The sequence below is a fragment of the Lontra canadensis genome, unplaced genomic scaffold (genome assembly GCF_010015895.1).
Source record: "Lontra canadensis isolate GAN:19392208 unplaced genomic scaffold, GSC_riverotter_1.0 scaffold169, whole genome shotgun sequence".
Lineage (NCBI taxonomy): Eukaryota > Metazoa > Chordata > Mammalia > Carnivora > Mustelidae > Lontra > Lontra canadensis.
The window spans coordinates 742,386-761,123 of record NW_022631163.1 but is presented as its reverse complement, the minus strand read 5'-3'; the positions used below and the strand labels follow the sequence as shown (position 1 = coordinate 761,123).

The 18,738-nt window shown below is 54.0% G+C and overlaps 1 protein-coding gene across 1 annotated transcript in view; it reads right to left on the bottom strand.

Annotated features, from left to right (window-relative positions):
* Positions 1-877: 877 nt before the first annotated feature.
* TGM2 (transglutaminase 2) overlaps positions 878-18,738 on the bottom strand; it is a 32,897-nt gene continuing 15,036 nt past the window's right edge. The window contains exons 6-13 of the mRNA XM_032845739.1: positions 17,986-18,163; positions 14,023-14,158; positions 13,250-13,353; positions 11,172-11,414; positions 9,320-9,592; positions 4,659-4,819; positions 3,481-3,617; positions 878-2,705 (exon numbers count right to left, since the gene is read on the bottom strand). Coding sequence (XP_032701630.1) covers positions 2,558-2,705; positions 3,481-3,617; positions 4,659-4,819; positions 9,320-9,592; positions 11,172-11,414; positions 13,250-13,353; positions 14,023-14,158; positions 17,986-18,163 — 1,380 coding nt within the window. The 3' untranslated portion in view covers positions 878-2,557. The remainder of the gene's footprint in view (positions 2,706-3,480; positions 3,618-4,658; positions 4,820-9,319; positions 9,593-11,171; positions 11,415-13,249; positions 13,354-14,022; positions 14,159-17,985; positions 18,164-18,738) is intronic.

The following is an 18,738-nucleotide window of genomic DNA, read 5'->3' as shown; positions in this document are numbered from 1 at the left end:
TATTTTAAAGATTTTATTTATTTATTTGACAGAGAGAGATCACAAGTAGATGGAGAGGCAGGCAGAGAGAGAGAGAGAGAGGGAAGCAGGCTCCCTGCCGAGCAGAGAGCCCAATGCGGAACTCGATCCCAGGACCCCGAGATCATGACCTGAGCCGAGGGCAGCGGCTTAACCCACTGAGCCACCCAGGCGCCCTACCTGTTTCTTTTTACTCTTTTTAATATGGCCACTAGAAAAACTTAAGTTCCTATGGCTTTGCATGTGTGGCTCGCATGCTAGCTCTCTTGGACAGCCCTGGGCTTAGGGGAGCTGAGCCGAAACATTAGTGTATCATTTCAGCATTTGTTGTAGTCTATTTAAGAGACAGAATTCAGATAGGATGTTCTTGGGGACTTCAGACAGGATGAGAAGGGGGACAGATACAGCAACATGGAAATAAAATTCACAGTGATCAGTGTTTGAGTTGGTCCGTGTTCCAGCAGTCTGGGGGTTGCTGAGAAGAAATCTAGAAAGGCTTCACAGAAGAAGTGACTTTGGTATTAAGCATAGGATGAGTAGGAGTTTGCCACATGGATAAGGAAGAGGAAGAGCACTCCAGGCTCAGGGCAATACCGAGGCAAAAGCTAAGAGGTTGACAGGTGCACAGGGCATTTGAGGGATTCAGGAATTTGACTGTGATCTCAACATGACTCGTTGGAGGAAGGGGCTAGAGATGGAGCTGGACTGGGTAAAAGCTTGGATGCTAGTTGAGTTTGGACCTGGGGAGGGGGAAACTGAGGCTGTGGACGCTCGGGCAGGAGGAGGTGGCTGGTTCCAATGTGAGCACGTTCACCACACACCCTCCTCCAAAGCGGAAAAAAGACTAGACCAGACTTTGTTTGAATGTGCAAAGCAAACGCTTTTATTTCGGTGCTCACTCTGTGGCTCGAAAATGCATCTACTGCCTGCTTGGAATCCAAAAATGTTTACAGAATCATAGAGAACTACTGCAACCTTTGTAAGAACATACACAAGTCGGCTTATTTGGGGATCCTTCCCAGTGCAAATCAGAAAGTTCTATGTGTGTCTGCATGGCTTTCCCCAAGTCCCCCTCTGAGATTTTGGGGGCCCTGGAGGCTGTGACCCCACCCCAGATATAGCATTCTCCCTCATCCCTCTTCCAGCCCAGTCATGTGGACAGAGAGGGGGATAGAGTCAGAGATGACAGCCCTTAGGTTCTCGGAGCTTAGTCGGGGCTGGGGCTATGTTTCTGGGCCCTGGTCCTGCAGAGAGGGGGCGGCTGAGGTGCTAACCTTGTTAGTGACCCACACAGGTGGTTAAGGCTCTCGTGAAGTCTAGGCATTGCAGTGGGCAAGTTCATGGGTAGGACAGGGGCCTGTGGAGCTCTCTTCCCCAGAACTGTAGTGTGAAGGAAGGTGACTGGGCATGACAGGGGACACAGTTGGGACTGGGGGTGGGAAGGTGGTCATGGTCAGAGTCTCACACTCAGAAGCATCTGGACCTGTGGCCTCAGGCTGTGAGAGCCAGGGATGAGGACTTGCTGTCATTTGCAAGGCTGGGTCCTATAAGCATTGGAAGAGCAGAGCTGAGAGGGCCTTACTCGTGGCTGGGTCAACACCCCATCGCCCAATGAGGAATCTGAGGCCCAGAGAGGGGAAGACAGTGACCGACTGGACTTGGGGCTCAAACCCAGGGCTCTGACCCCTCCAATCTCCTCCCCACCTCACCCCAACTGCCTCCTTTCTGCTCAGGTCCCAAATGGCCTCTTTAATATTCTCAGGTCGGGACTGGGGCCATGAACGAGGAGCTGGACTCGGAGTCAGAAGTCCTGGGTTATGTTCTAGAGCTTTCCTACTACCCAGCCTTGCAAATATCCTGCTGGTGCAGAGAGAGCCTCCCCTCCCTCCTCCAAGCCCCAGAGTCTTCATCCAGAAAGCAGCTCCTACCCTGCCATTTCCCATGGTGACTTAAATGGGTTGTAGTCGTGTGAGTACTAGCAAAGGCAGGGAAAGTGCCCCGCACATGGCCGGTGCCTCACAATGGTGGCAGTGGGGATGACTGGGCCAGGGCTGCTGGGATATGAGGGGACCTTGGGTCTGACCCTTCCTGGGACTCCACCTGCCCTGGCTCTCATTTTCCCAAGGGCTCCTGGGGCCTGTGTATTGTCTGGGATCTGGTCAAGGGGCATACCGTCTCTCTTCTGCTGGCTTCAAGGGGCTCTGGAGTAAATCAAACAATATGGTGGGTGGTCAGTGGTTTCCAATAGCATCTAGGCTATAAAGGGAGGCCTGGGTCCCTCCTCCCCGACCCCAGACCCAATCAGCCAAGGGCAGTGCTCCTAATGGGGAAGCACAGAACATTCTTCACAGTTAAAGGGAGATGGGAATCCAAGTTCAGGGGCACAAGATAGGCTAGGAGTACATTCCATCCCAAAAAGCGCCCACAGGCTCTGAGGTCTGGGGCCAAGAGGGGGCAAATTGGCGCATTAACTTGGAACAAAAATTGGGATCAGGTTAGGGGCTCTGAGCTGGCTGAGGCGGGGCTGGGCACATGGCCTTTAGGCGGGACCAATGATGACATTCCTGAAGCCTTTCACAGACTTCAGCTTGTCGCTCTCAAAGTTCACCACCAGCTTATGGCGGCCCACGTGGCGTGGCATCAGATCCACCCTCACCTTGACCTCCCCCTCTGCCACGGCGTCCGGGCTGCGGAGAGAAAGAGCAAGAGGGTGAGGGGAGGGGCCCAGCCTGGTCCCTGCAGTGGGGTCAGACCAGGATGACCAGGGACCCTGGCACAGAGCTGCTGTGCATGCACAACGTCATGTGACAAGAACAAAATGGGCCGCACTCACCACTCTCCAAGGGCCTGGGGCAATGGGCCCTCCCTCGTGCAGAGTGTGTGTGTGCGTGTGTGCACGCGCACGTGCGAGTGGACACTGTGCTTGGGGATAAGAGTGGGTACGCGCAGGGGACTACATGTGTGAAAATGCACTGAGCCCCACATACACCATTTCTGTTATTCACCGGACGTAAGTTACAATAAAAAAGTTTAAAAAAGTATCTATGCTTGTACTTGTGTGTGTAGTAGATGTGTCTCTCTGAGGACACAGCCACAGGTGCCCCCTCGCACACACTCCAGATGCGGGTACTTGTGTTTACACGAGGATTCGCGTGTCCAAGGGAGGTGCTTAGGGACTGCAGTGTGTCAACTGCTCAGGTTTGGGAAGACAGGTGCTTGGCGCGCTAGCTGCGCGGTGCGGGTGCTCACGGAGGATGCAGGGGTGGGAACCGTGCCTAAGGGGGCGGCCGAAGGGTCACAGCCTTAAATTAAGGCAGGCGTGTGGGTGCGTGGGTGGGAGGCGATGAGAGGGAGTTGCCAGCCAGGGTTTAGTGCCTGCGGGCAGCCCGTCCCTCCACCCGCCCTGCTCTGTGCTTCCAGCTCCTCCCCACCCCGCCCCCTGCTGGAGGGACCGGCACTTACACGTCCACGATCTTCTGCTCATCCATCAGGCCGGCCCCCTCCATGGTGAAGGTGCAGCCTAACAGCGGCTTGGTGAGAGGGTTCCGCAGGGACGCCTCCGCCACCAGCTTGCGGTTCTGCTTGGGCTCTCCCAGGATCTGGAAGACAAGACGACAAGAGGGACAGATGTCAGGGCGGCCCTGAGGGAGAGGAGCCTAGAGCCCCTCGGGGGCAGGCAGGAGCCCCGCGAAGGCAGGACGGGGTGTGGGAGGCATCTCTGTATTTGCTGCAATTTGGCCCCGCTGGGCATGATTGCTCCCCACCTCTGCACCTGTTTCCTCATCTAGGAAACATGTTCAGGGACCTGCAGTGAGATTCCACGTGACTGGGGGGATGCAGAAAGTGCCTCCCTTGTTCTAAGGTCTGGATGGATAGATCACAGGCTTTCCGGCCAGGCTGATCTCTACCCCTTCCTCACTGTGTGACCTTGGGAAAGTAATGACCCCCTCGGAGCCTTGGTTTCTTCTTAGGAGAGAAATGCCTTGCTGCGGGGCTCTCATGAGGATTAACTGAGCTAACACGGGGGTGCCCACTCCCGCCCCCTCTGCTCTTTGCCATTTATTTCTAACGCTGCATTTGGGATTCTGGGGCTGTGGCTCTCTAGGATGACGATGATGATGGTGATAAGAATAGTCAGCTACTGTGAGCCCTTATAAGGCACTTCCTTGGATGTACATTTCATTCTTACAACACGCCTAGGTGCTAGGTATGTAACTCCACCTTGCACACAATGAAGTGATACCCAGAGGGGCAGAGTGACCTGCCCAGGGCTACCCACACACAAACTCAGGGAGTCAGACTGCAGAGTCTGTGCCCTTAATTCCTTCACCTCTTCCTGCCCCACCAGCGCCCCAGGGCCTCGATGGAATCCAGGCAATCAAGGGTCCATGATTCTGAGATCCCTAAATTCCACCTCCCCATCACTCTGGAATTCTAGGATTCATTCCTAGAGGTAGGAGTCCCCAATCCTTCCAGCTTTACGATGCTTTCCTTCGATGAAGTTAGGATTTGAGGAAGCCTGGGGCATCAAAGATCTGGAGAGGGCCGAGCTGCTGGTATGTACATGGGCGGGGCAGCGGTGGGGGGGCTGTTCTGGGACCCCGCCCCTGCCACCATCCCTCGCCCAGCCCATCCCTTACTCGGATCTTGATTTCTGGATTCTCCAGGTAGATGTCCCTCTCGGCCAACAGGTAGCTGTTGGCAGCCGGCTCTATGAGGAGGCCCCGCACCTTGATAAGGTTCGACTCGGTCAGACACTCACAGTACTTGTCATAGAGGATTCGGAGGGGAATGCTTTTCTCTGCAAGAGGCGAGAGGGAAGAACACTGTGATCGCTGAGTCATGGCCCCCACTTCTCCCACGGCATTGCCCCAAAGCACTGAGAGGGGAAAGACTGTGCTTGAGGTCACTTAGTGAATGAATGGGCAGATCCCAGGCCTCGCCCCGGCCCCCATTTGTCCCGGCTTGGGGGTTCCCAGGTAGGAGCCTGGTCAGGCAAGTGCTGGAGCTCCAACAGGCCTGGATTCTGATCCTGCCTCTCTGCCCTTTGCCAGCTGGTGATGCTGATCAAGTCACTCCACCTCTCAGGGCCTCAGTTTCCCCACATGAAGCGGGTGGGATTGTGCCCATTTTACAGATGAAGAAATACTTCTGCCAGTAAGTGCTCAGATCAGGAGACCTGGTGTGGCTTGGCCACTGATCGACTGGCTGTGTGAGCCTGGGAAGGTCACCTCCCCTCTCTGTTTCTCTTTTGTACCCTGGGAATCTTGCACCTGCTGGGAGGAGCTAAGACCAGGGGTCACTTCAGAGCAAAAGCCACATAGTGATGAAGAGATGAGAAGGGCCAACCCCTCCCAATGCAGAGAAGCAAAGTGTGGTTTCTAGCCCCATTTTTCTGACAACACTGTGGCACGAGGGCACCAGGGGTCAGCTTGCAGGAGGCAGGAAAGAACAGTGCAAAGAGCACAGGCCTAAGAATTAGCAGGCTGGGCCATGGAGTGCTTGTCCACACCATCGCAGAGTCACTTGGGCAAACCCCATCTGGAAGGTTCCTCGGACCTCCCCTGTCAAACGGGAGTGCTGGACGGCCAGTCTTGGGGCTCAGCGGGGCTCAGCCATCCCCGGGCCATGATGGGAGAAGCCTCTTTTCCCACCATCTGTCCCCTCCGTCTCCCATCAGACTCCAGCCACTCACCGGACTTTTCACATATCTGAGGATAACCTCATTATTTGCTCATTGTTTTGCTCTCAGCCCACTCGCTTTATACTTTTTAACCTTTTCTGCCTGGGCACACTTTTCGATATTTGCACCAACCAGTCTCATTTACTATAAATAGAAGGTAACTGGCAAAAAGAAATACAAAGCCAAGTCATTCTCACTCAGTTCCAGCTTGATATTCTTGTCTGCCGAGGGCTCCGGGCTGAGATCCATGAGGGGTAAGGGTGCTGGGCCTGTAATTGCCCCCGAGATGCTCCTTGCAGGGCCCATATGAAGGACGGTGAGGGCCTGGCGGACAGCCAGCTTCTTGCTGCTGGTCAAGGTCTAAGCCCCAGCCAGCCCCGCGTCCCAGCGGCTCATCCCCAGGATGGCTCCGCCACAACCTCTGAGCAGATGACATTGGGGAAGAAAACCCAACCTTCTGCCAGTGAAGACAGAAAGGAGTGAAAATCCCCAGGTCAGGGCCTGGTGGAACCGAATGGAAACTGGCCAGCTACACGGGAAAGGACAACACTGCCCTCCAGGAGCTTAGAGGATGTGGCCCCAACTGTTGACTTTTCCAGAAGGCTGACGTGAGGGTGGGGCAGGACCTCTGAGAACCGTGGTCCAACGGCCAGGGACCACAGCCTTGGTTGAGAGAATAGAACCTGTGTGGTCAGTCTCAGTCGTTCCCTAGGTGACTAGTCCTGTTCTAGAAGGTGCCATGGGTATGGCCACAGAGGCCATAGTGGCTACAGTCCCAGTGACCCACCTGGAGGGGTGAGGGGAGGAGAGAGAGGACGGGTGGGGCAGGAAGGGGAAGGGAGAGAGAAGCAGCGCAAGGAGGCAAGGGTGGGGATGGCTCCCTGTCCTCGGCCTGGTTTCCTGTCCATTAGCACATTCTGGAAATTCCCCAGATCTTATCATCAGAGAATAACAAGCAAGCCAGCCAAACTCTGGGGTCTCGGGGCAGGGCGGGGCGGAGGGGGGGATCATCTATCTGAGGCTGAGCTTGGGATTGGAGGCGACAGCCAGCATCCTAGACCAGCCCCACCTTGCAGCCCGAAGGCAGTACACAGGACCTCTGCCCTCCTCTGCCCTCTCTCTGCAGGCTGTGCCCTTCATGGGTCTCCGAGGCAGGAGGGACCGCTCTGCGGTGAACACGTCCCCGGGGTGATGGGAAACACCGACAGGCTTGGCTGAGCCTCGGCAGAACAACGCTCCAAGGGCCCAGATGGCAGCGGCCTGGCAAAGGGTGACTCAACAGGAAGTTCTTCTGGCATCGCTGGCCAGGGCTGGAGTTCACCTCATGCCACACATTGCAGGAAAGACAGTTCCTCCCTTTGAAGCGGTTCTGAACGTGAGAAGAACCCGCTGGAACACAGTCACACCCAGGGGGCGGGCTCTTCAATCATGAACCAGCCTTCCTGCAAGGGAGGAACCTGAGGCCTGGAAAGGAGAGGACAAATCCCCAGGAGCCCACAACCCATCGACAGCATTGTAGGAACTAGAACTTGGGTATCCTGGCCGTGGCACACACCTGTGGAAATGGACCCCTGCCCCTGACACCCGGGGCCAGGATGCGGAGGTGACGGCTGGGTCCTCTGCATGCCATCGAGGTTGGCAGGGGCTCAGGAGCCCCTGGGCCCAGCACTGAGACCACCATCTGGCACAGCAGGTGTTCAGGACAGATTCTCGGGGATTCTCTGCCTTTCTATGATCAGGTCCCATTTTATACTTTCCAGATATTTCCTGAGCACACGGTCTCCTCCAGTCCTCCCAGAGGCCCATCAGGAGGGTGTGCTGTTGCCCCACTGAATGATGGGTGTGATTCGAGGATCTGAGTGCAAGGTCATGCTGCCCAAGTTTGTACATTCAGAAGTGGGGCAGTGGGCAGCGGCAAAGCCATGTCTGGATGGACTCAGAACGTGTGTTCTCGCAGATCTGAGTGTTGGGGCCCCGTCCTGGTGCCACTGGCTTTGCCCCTGAGGGGCAAAGGGTGAGCATGCAGCCCCAGGAGTACCCATGGGGGGCCCAAGATAGAGAAACCAGGAAGGAGGCCATCTATACCACAGATTCCAGGCCTGAAACCCAGACAGGCCTTCTGAGGAACTCCAAGGCCATGGCCCTCCCACCAGACACAGGGGCCAAGGGCAGAGGCAATAAAGGGGAGGAAACATGGGTTTGACAGGCAAGAGTAGGGGGGCCAGGGGAAGGCACACAGACGCCACAAACGAGAGCCCTCCCCGCCCTGGGCCTTTCCACCAGCTTGGTACGTGAGCATGCTGGCTTCTGGATAGGGGGCACCTACACTGGACACAGCCCCTCCCCACTCCCCCCTGCCGGAGAGTCCTAGGCTGTCAGGTCCTGACTGCCATGGACCTCACAGGCGACACTGAGGTTCAGGGAGGCAGCCATTGGCCTAGGTGACCCAGCGAGTGGGACGCACCTCTCTGAGGCCCCAGGGCCGAAGAGTGTCCACACTGCCCCTCAGAGGACGACCAGAAGGCTCCATTACCAAGACCCCTTTGCCTCCTCAGGCCTGAAGGCTGCCACTGCACCAGCCAGGATCAGGTGGCTGGGGGTGGGGATAGAGGGCAAGACACCAGGCTCTGTGCTGCCTCACTGAGTTACCTGAGGGGCCACAACCCCCCTCAGGGCCTCAGGCTTATTTTCAGGAAGATAATTGGGTACAGTGACCAAGCCAGGCAGGGAAAGAGACCAAGGAATGCGTACGTGCGGGTTTCTGACCACGAGGCTTGAGTGACAGATGCTTTTCCCTGGGGCTGCAGACTGGGCCGTCTACTGACATCATTTTGCCCCAGAACAGGGCAGGAGATCTGCCTCACAGGGAGGCCAGGCCAGGCGCCAGAGCCAGGTCAGAGGAGAAGGTTGGGGGTGGGAGGAAACACTTCCTCCCTGGGGGCCCCGCCATTCTCCTCTCCTGTTGCCCTCAGAGCTACTCTGCCCAATAGGGCAACTTCTGGCCACATGTGGCTGGTTAACTTTAAGTGGAATTAAAACTCGAATTCCACAGTTGTGCTCACTTCATTTCAAGGGCTCAACGGCCAAAGGGAGCTGGCCGCCAGCGACTGGACAGCGCAGACGCAGAAGGGCTCCTGCATGTCGAAAGTTCTATGAGCAGCACTGGCCTAGAACCCCTTCTCTCTGAGGCCGAGTTCTCGCAGGGGCTGTGGGTGGAGGCAGAGGGAAGGAATGAGCTGGGAGCAAGCAGTAGCACACCCCAGGAAGCGGTCTGAGGTCACATGAAGATGACATGGAACAAAGCAGTATGGCTGCTAAGAGTGTAGGTTCAAGTCTCAGTCCTGTTCCTTCCTAACCGTGTGGTCTTGGGAAAGTTGCTTAAACTCTCTGCGCTCTGTCTTCTCATCTGAAAAATGGGGCAATAAAAGAATCCGCCTCCCACTTTTGTTACAAGAATTAAATGGGTGGCTTGTTTATAAAGGCTGTGGGAAGGGCGTGACCCACAGAAGTGTCACAGAAACATCCGTGAGGTCAATCGCACATGTCAAGTGCTCGGGACACTAACGACTGCGCCGCTCATTGGTGGTCAGCAACTTCTCCGGGACCACAGGGCCTTACCAGATGAGGGCTCCAGGGAAAGGTTGAGCAGGTCTTTGCTGCCACACTCAGGCCCCAGGATCCCATTGTAGCTGACGGTGCGGGCATGGAGCATGAGGCGGCAGGTGTGGGTCTCAGCCGTGTTGTTGGTGATGTAGGCGAAGACATCAAAGTCACTGCCCATGTTCATGCTCTGGGCCACGCGGATCCGCATGGCCACCCCCATCTCCTCTTTCTTAGTCAGCTTATTCAGGTGGTTGGCCTTTTTGAAGGCTTCTCTCTCCTCTGGGGACCCTGTGGGAATGGGGAAGAGAGCTCTGGTATGGCTGAAATAGGGACCAAGGACAACGAGGCTGGGGCAGGGCGAGCTGGCTCTTCAGAGTCCTGGGGACTCAGATCAGGTCTAGAGGAGCCCCTTGTCTACACTCCCGTGTCACGAGGATGATAGGAGATTTTATTTACTTTCCACAAGTAAACTCCTATACATCCCTCAAAACCCAGTCCCAAATGACGCCCCCTCCTCCAGGAAGCCTTCTCTGAACACTCCTGCCCCAGGATGAATGAGTCGTCATGTCTCCTCGAGTTTCACCAGTGCCTGTTGCCTATCATGCTTTTTATTTAACCAAGTTGTTTTCTGTTTATGTACTTACCCTCTTAAGCCGCTCAAAGACTAAGACTGTATTTCACTCATCTCTTGTCATACCTGAAGCCTCTAACAGTGGTTGGTAGATAGTAAACACCAGTAGGACGAAAACTTTCTCACCTCCCAGTGTTTGCCCTGATTTCATCTACCTGAAATCTTTTCCTCCCCCTCCCTACCTGTAGCACTCCCCTCCTCTGTGTCCCATCTACCTCTCTCCTCTGCTCCTGTTTCTTCCCCAGTGCTGCTGGGTGCATATCTATGTCTCCCATCAAACCATCAGCTCTAGACCTTTCAGAGACCAGCGGAAGCAACTTTTCCTTCTGTCAGAGTATGGCTGCTTGTTCTCCAACCCCCAGCTGGCACAGGTAAGTCATCGGGAGTCAGAGGAGGGCAGGAGTGATGGTTCCTTACGCACCTCTGTGAGCCGCCCCACCCCCCCCACCCCCAGGCTCACCAAGGATGCTTAGAAAACAGCTACTGTATTGAACTGGCTGCTGGTTGTGCTCCAAAACGATTAAAAAAATAAGCTGTGTCCTTTCTTCCCTCTCCTGATTGAATATAAGCTGCAGAGAGCGGCTTCATCTTTGGATCAGATTACAGCTCTCTCATTAAGTCGCTCTTACGATCTTTCTCTCCTTCCCTCTCCATCTGCCCACTCACCTCCCCAGCTGTGTGTGAAACACCGCACAAATAAACACTATGGAGTTCCTGGAATCTCTCTTCCAGGACCCGCCCCTCTGGACTTCCAAGTCTCTCTAGTCCAAACATGTTGCAATTTAAAAAAAGGAGGGGGGGGTGTGGGATTGCATGTCTTCGGTTGCAGGTACCATGATGACAAATACTGTCACAAAACAACACAGACATCATTCATTTTTCTGTTCGGAGGCAGGCAGCTCCTCCATAATGAGTATCCTCCAGTTGTGTTTTAAGTCCAAACAGCCAAAAAGCAAGGCTTAAACAAACCCCATGGAATCCTTTTGTGAAATACAGAATTCTTAAATTAATACTCTTCTACTACTGTGTTCCAGTGTGTTTTTTTCTAAGAAAAGGTGTAAAATGGAGAGTAACCTACAAATCCTTATTGTATGCAGGCTGCCAAAGAAAACACATCCGTGTGTGTGCGCACGCGCACACACACACACACACACACACACACAAGCCCACTGGCTGGTGAAACAGGCTGCTTCCCTGCAAGGCATTGGCGAAGGCTCTGGGGAGCCGAGCACCTACCCTCCGGGTACTTGTAGGTGTGGGTGATGTCCTCCCGCTCATCACGGCCCACCCTCTTCGTGCTGATCTTCATCCCCACGGTCAGGGCGGTGTTGGTGGACTCGCGCATGGACCCATCCTTCTGCTGGATCCAGTTCACCACGTCGGCATTGACCTCAGCAAAGACAAAAGGTGCATCGTACTTGGTGCTCAGGTCACCCTCCTTGATGGCACGAACTGGAACCGGGCCACAGCAGTATGTCCCTGTTTGGGGGTAAGAGGCGAGATGGGCTTGGGCTGAGGGGAGGGTGACACCCTCTCCCACTTTCCACATTTCAGCCACATTGTTGCAGGGAATCTTGAGACTGTCCAGCCATTTGACTCAGGGACTCCACTGGTGGGAAGGTAGCAGAGAGTAAGAATTAAAAATGCAGGCTCTGGAGCCTGCCCAGCTTCTGGGGTTCAAATCTCAGCTGGCCTCATTAACTGGGGGACTTCTTATTCCTTGGGGAAGTGACTTAACTTCTCTAAGCCCGTTTTGTGTGGTGGGGATATTTACGACCCACCTAATGAGGATTCGCATACTAAATACTATGTAAATGAAATGTGTTTTTTTTTTTTTTTTAAGTGTCTGAAATATTAGCAGAAGCGTATCCCCAGGCATCCCGAGGAAGGGAGAGAGCCATGCTGTAGAAGACAGTTGGTCTGTCCTTCCGCCTTCCTGCCCACACAGAGAGCCACAGCCGCCCCCATCAATGTACTCAGGGGGTGCATGTTGACTGAATGACCATGAGAGCTGGATGTTTCTCTCGCTGGGGTTCACAGCTGCTTCAAACTGGCCACAGAGTTAACTGTGGAGGGCTAGAGGCTGAGTAGCTCACTACATTGTATCCATTTGATGCAACAGGCATGGTAACATTCATTTAAAATTAAAATCAGGGGAAACTATGAGATAAAGAAATGTCCATGACACATGGAGACGAGACAGGACCAAGACAAAAGGTCACATGCAGCCGGAGATTTTAACCGAGGGACCAAAGACCCCCAAAGCACTGCCAGGAGAGTTCGGGGGTCCGTGAACTTGGATGGCAAAAAATGACATCTTTGTCTGCACTGAATTTTGCTAACACTTCTTTCGATTGTGAAAGCAGACAAACCATCGTCTTAGGTGCACTTATGACTTCTCACCCGTAAGGAGCACAGACACTGAAGCATCACTTTTTAGGTGTCGTAGACAACCGGAAATACCGCTTATATGCACCTGTAACAGTACATCATGGAACTTACTATCTTTACCACTAGACCTTGTTCTGTAAAGCAGATATTACCATATCATAAATATATTTTTTTAAAAATTTTGATAACCATGTTTTGGTGTAATTGGTTTTCTTTGTTTCCCTAGGTAATATATTCTATGCATTTAAAAATATTATTCTGTTGGGAAGACAGGGTAACTGGGTGATGGGCATTAAGGAGGGTACGTGATGTCATGAGCACTAGGTGTTACACGTAGCTAGTGAATCACTGAATACTACAGCAAAAACTAATGTTGGCTGATTGAAATTAAATAAACAATAATAAAATAAAATAAAAAATATAAATACAAATATTATTCTGAGAAAGGATCCATTTGGTTTCACCCAGTTTTGCCTTGGTGTTCTCTCTCTCTTTCTCCCTCTGTCTTTTTCTGTCTCTGTCTCTTTCTCCCTCTCTCTGTCTCTGCCTTTCCGTCTTTCACACACACACCTACCAACAAATATATAATGGGAAATTACTGGAAGCTGTGTGTGAATAGGAATGATACTTCTTTTGAGGGGGAGAGGACAAAGATGTTATTTGATCTTTTTCTTTGTGCTTCTCCATATTTGCTGTTTTCCACAATGCATGTGAATTACTTTTCCAATGATAAAAGAAGCTGATCAAATGCTCTGAGTGAGGACCCCAACACTTGTGCAAGCCACTCAGTGGTCTCTGGAGTCAGCCAGACTGGGGTTAGAACCTGGCTCTGCCACTCCAGGCTGAGGGACTTGGCGGTGGGGGGAGCAGTTCTCACCAAGCCTCAGTTTGCCGGCCTCGGGAAGGGGGCCACACCTACCCACCTTCACTCTTCTCCTGGGGCGTGGGGTCGAGGGCCTGCCACCCCCCGTAGCCCGGCTGCAGGTCCGGCCTGCTCATCCATGACTCCGCCCAGCAGTGGTAGTTCCTGTTGGAGAAATGAAGTGAGGACTCATACTTCTCCCGTGGGCAGTACACACTCACCTGTCCTATGCTCACCCCAGAGCATCCCCAACACACCTGCTTGCTCTTCCTCCCTTGGGCCCTAGCCAGGTGCTCACTCCTGCCCGGGGAGTCATTGTCAGCACCTCTCCCACAGCCCTCCTCTTTCAGTGGCTCCTTGAGTCCACCGGATGGGACCTCCTCACTTCTCGGCTGTCCCTTCTTTTCCAGCTCATGGGCTTTGCCCCGTTTCAGACCTGCCTGGGCCACACCCTAGCCCCCTGCCTGCAATCTCTCCCCTTCTGATCTCCTGCTCTGGTGTCATCAGAGTTCCTCTCCCAGTTTGAAGCCTTTGGTGACAACCTGTTGGTTTTGGAGTCAAGCCCAGACCCTCTCACCTGGCATTCCAGACTCCTGAAAAACCAACACCCTGACACATTTTCATGCATTATTGACTTTGTGTTTGACTTTCCCTCCTTTGCTCATGCTGGGGCCCCTACCTGGAAAGCCCACCCTGGCCCCATTCCCCCTTGTCTCAATACTGTTCAACTTTTAATCCCAATTCAAATGTGACCTCCTCTGAGAAGTCTTCCTAAGTTTCCTTTCCAGGGGACCCCCCATTGGGGTTTACCCCTGACTCCGGGCCCCAGCTCACCAGATCATCTCGCTTTTGTCCCTCTGCATCTCTCCAAACTCGTTGTAGACATACTCGATGAGCAAGTTGCTGTTCTGGTCATGGGCTGAGTTAAAGTTGGTCACCACTCGGGTGGGGATGCCAAGGCACCGCAGCACTGGGGGTGGGGGAGGGGACAGGATGGAGAACGGGATTCGGGGATGAGCTGAAGATCTGGAGCCATCTGCCCTGCTCTGAGCATCCACGCTCCCATCTGTACCCCGGGCAGCAATGTACCCATTATCCAGGTGGTAAGGGCGGGCACCTACCCCTTACCTGGATGATAGTGCCCACCTCACTGGTCACCCCAGGTCCACTCTGCCTCCTCACCTCACTGCTAACAGAAGGAAACCCCAAAATGCAACAATCCTCTGCTAAACCTTCAATGTCTCCCCATGGCCCTGAAGGTCAAGGCCAGACCTCTCAAAGCTTGGCCCCTGACCACCTCCTGGGCACTTTTCCCCAGCCACACTCGCTGTTCCTCCAGCACTCTACACTCCTGCCAGCCACAGGACATTGGCCTATGCTATTCCCTCAGCCTGGAAGGCCACCCACCAGGTATAGATGGCTCCATCATTTGCATTCATAGCAAGACTGGGGATTCATTATCATTCGCAGTGGATGGGCACAGGAGGGATCCTTTCATTTGTCCCCTGAAGGCAGTGAGTGATCTGTCTTATTTCATGTGCCCAGAGCCCAGCACAGGCCTGGCACAGACAATTTTGTCAAATGGATGAAGGGGCAGATGAAGAAGAGAGAGGAGGAGGACGAAGGGGAAAAGGGAAGAAGAGATGGAATGGTAGAGATTCAGGGCAAGGAGCACACAGTGGAGCAGGGAGCCCAGGGAACAAGGGTCGAGGGGCCTTCCCCGCAATGCTGGCTGCTTTGGGCTGTGTGACCTGGGGCCAGGCCCTCCACCTCTCTGGGCCTCGTTTCCTCCTCTACCACACAAGGTCATGGTACACACGCAGGGCTGGCAGTTGTGCTGGGGCACCGTCGTGGAAGGGGAGGGCCCGATGCTCATGCAAAGCACAGTTTACAGAGGTCACAGTGATGGGGGCGTGGGAGGCAAGGAGGCAGGACAGCAGGTGGCACCTACAGACCTCCGAGGGAAACCCAGGGCACAATTCATGCCTGAACGGCGGGGTGCTCCTGACAGGCGGTGTTTTTGGTGCCTTTTCACTCCCTCGTTTTTTAATGAGCTTTCTCTGTGTTTTGTGAAAGTAACATATTCTTGGGGTGGGATAGAGGAAATAAGTATCTTTTCTTAAAAAGTGAGAAAAGCCCTACTGAATGTAACCTGTGAGACTTCGGCCTTTTAGTTTTTATTGAGATTGAGTCTTGGAGATAGTGGGTGGAGTGAGTGTGTGTGTGTGTGTGTGTGTGTGTGTGTGTGTGTGTGAGAGAGAGAGAGAGACCTTTGCCCTGTTGCCCTGGGCCCTCTGTCAAGCAGGGTAAGAGGTCTCAGTCAAGACCTAGATTCTGGCCCTATTCAGGGCGTCTGGGAAGGGGGGAGGAAGGGCAGTGTTGATCTTCCCCCTCCTGCCTGGTTGACAGTAGACTCCGGCACCAGCAAACCAATCCCAGGCCTTGCCCCAGGACAGGCCTCAGGACACAGACCAGGCGTGAGGAGGCCTGTCCCCGCCACTCGAGGAGCAAGGCATCACCCCTGTCCTAGAGAGGCCTCCTCATCCCAGGCTCAGGCCAGAAGGCTGCCCCAGAGCCAGGAACGCCTGAGTTCAAGCTTGGCCTCGTTGCTCCCCAGCTGTGTGACCTCAGGCAACCACTTCCGGTCTCTGAGATTCAATTTCCTCTTCTAAGAGGAGCTAATAATAGCGACTTTCTGGGCTGTGGCGGTGATTCAGAGAGGCAGTGGGTGTGGGCAGTCTCGTCTGCCCTGTGCCCAGGGCAGAAGGGCAGGGTGCCACAGGTGCCCGTCACTGCCAGTGTCACTGCAAATGCCCATCCAGTCACCGCCCATCCAGTCAAATGACTCTCAGACATTTTGAAATGCTCCAGGATCCGGCTGAGAAATCCCAACTTCCTCTGGAATCCACAAACTCAAGTCTAAGCTGAACCAGACACTGGGTGAAGACATCTCCCTGGGAATTATTTCATCACTGCTGTGTCCACTTCATAGGTGAGGAGAAAGGCTTGGAGACCCCAGTTCTCTTGCCCAAGTCCACCCAGGGGCTGGCGAAAGCGCTGATATTCAAAACAGGCAGCGGGACACCAGAGTCCCTGGGCCAGTTCAGCAGGACGTTCCCGCTGCTCCTCGGGGCCACTTCTCCCTGACTCTGTCCAGCACCAGGCCTGGGAGAAGGCTGCAGGGAGCCAGACTCAGCCCTGGCCTTGGGGAAAGAGGGGTCTTGAGCAAGACCTCTGGAGGTCACAGCCCCGGGGGAGGGAGGTGCCTGCAGGTGAGCTCAGGGACCCAGGCCACAGATGGTGGTGGGTCTCCAGAAAACACGTGGGGTTCTCAGGAGGCATTTAAGGCCCCTCAGAGGAAGGTCTGGGACAGGGAGTTTGCCCAAGAAAAGGGAATGCTCAGGTCCCAGAAGCAGGCAGGCATGGGTGGTTGGGCCATGGGGAAGTGGGAGCAGAGACAGCTCTGTGGGGAGCCCAGGCGGCACCACCCCTACCCAGACTGCTGGGGTAGAAGACAGCTCCGGGATGCCCGGAGGCCCCTCCCCTAGGCCTGGGTCCTGGTCCCCGGAGTCAGAGAAGCTGCGATTCAGGACCAGACTCTTAGATTTCCCAAGCCTAATAAATGATAATAGCAGGGGCGCCTGGGTGGCTCAGTGGGCTAAAGCCTCTGCCTTCAGCTCGGGTCATGATCTCAGGGTCCTGGGATCGAGCCCTGCATCGGGATCTCTGCTTAGCGGGGAGTCTGTTTCCCCCTCTCTCTCTGCCTGCCTCTCTGCCTACTTGTGATCTTTGTCTGTCAAAAAAATAAATAAAATCTTTAATAAATAAATAAATAAATAAATGATAATAGCAGTGGTAGTCATCTTAATAAGAATAATCTAGCAGCAGGAGGTAAGTATTCGCTGTTATGCATCTGAAATCATTTCCAGCCCTTCATAGTTATCCTCACAACCGCCCCAGGGTAAAGGCACTGTTCTTAGGTCCGGTTCCCCGTAACAGAGCTGAGCCTCAGAGAGGCTCAGTGATTACCTGGGACACAGTGGTAAGGAGCAGAGCTGGGACTGGGAATCGGGCCTTGACTCTGGAGTCTGTGTTTTTAACTGGTACAGGATACTGACCCATTCTCATACGTGCCATCCCCAGCCCAGAATAATTTTCGCCATTTTCTGGGCTCGAATTTTTAAGATTTTTTTTAAAGATTTATTTTCCATTTAGTTTTAAATTGCTTTCTCTTGCCTAATCTGTATTTCAGAAAGTGCTTTCCCTTTCTTGACATTGATATGACTGTTACTATTAAATTAGTAAGAGCTAATATTTACTGAGAGCTGCACTGGGCTCAATTCTGTGCTGAGCAGTTTTCTACCAACCCACCCCAGGATGAAGGTCCTCTTGCCCCCATTTTACAGACGAGGAAACTGAGGTTCAGAAGGAAGTCATCTGCTCAAGGTCACAGAGCAGGTAAATGTTACCGGGGATTTTAAATTCAGGGGTGTCTGGCCCCAAAGCCCATCTTCTCAACTCTGAGCCCAGGCTGCCTCCCACATGACATCCCTTGATCCTAATAACCACCTGCAGGATAGTTGTTGGAAAAAGGGCCAGAGAGGGGCAGCTGCCGACTCCAGGCCTCACAGTATGTTGGTGGTGTCGGAGGCAGAGACAGGACCAGAACTGGGGTCTCCTGATTCCCACTTGAGAGCTCTCTCTGCACTCCCCCAGAGCTCAGGGAGGCTGTGAGCAGATTCCAGCCACCCCCACCCCCCCGCCGCCACCACCACCCTTGCCCAGGATGCCACTCACCTGTGCAGGCCACAGCAGCGAAGACCCAGCACTGGCCGTACTTGACACGCTGGCAGCCCGAGGTCTTCCAGCGCCGCAGGATGTCCACACTGCCAATCCAGAACATGGGGCTGACACCATCCTTGTAATCGTTGTCCCAGCGTCCCAGCAGCACACCCTGGTCATCATTGCAGTTGACCTACAACCAGCAGGGCATCAGAGGGACCGAGCCTGGGGAGCAAGTGCTGTGAGTTCAGTACGTGGTGAAAGGCAGGGAAAGGAATTTAGGAGAGGGAACAGCCCATGCAAAGATACCAAGGTGTGACGGGCTGGTATGTGGGAGATGGTTGGGGCTGGAGCCCGACATGTGGGAGAGAGAAGGAGAAGAAGGGAGGAGGTGGCGAGGGGTCAAGGTCATGAAGGTGATACTGGTGGTGTGAATTTGTCCATGGGGTGGCAGGAGGGTGACAAGATGTGATCTGAGTTTTATGAAGACCCCCTCCGGCCCCTGCCTGGATTGAGTCGTTTCCCTCACCCTCCCATTGCCTTGAGAATAAAATCGAGCCTCCTGACTGTGGCCCATGAGGCCTGCATGGTCTCACCTCTGCCCACCTCCTGCACCCCACTCCTCCCCGCTCACTCCACCCCAGCCCACCAGCCTCCTTTCTGCTCCTTGAACCTGCCAAAGTTGTTCCCGCCTCAGGGCCTTTGTACATACTGTGCCCTCTCCCTGGAATACTCTTCTCCCACTTACTATATCAGCTTAGGGATCAT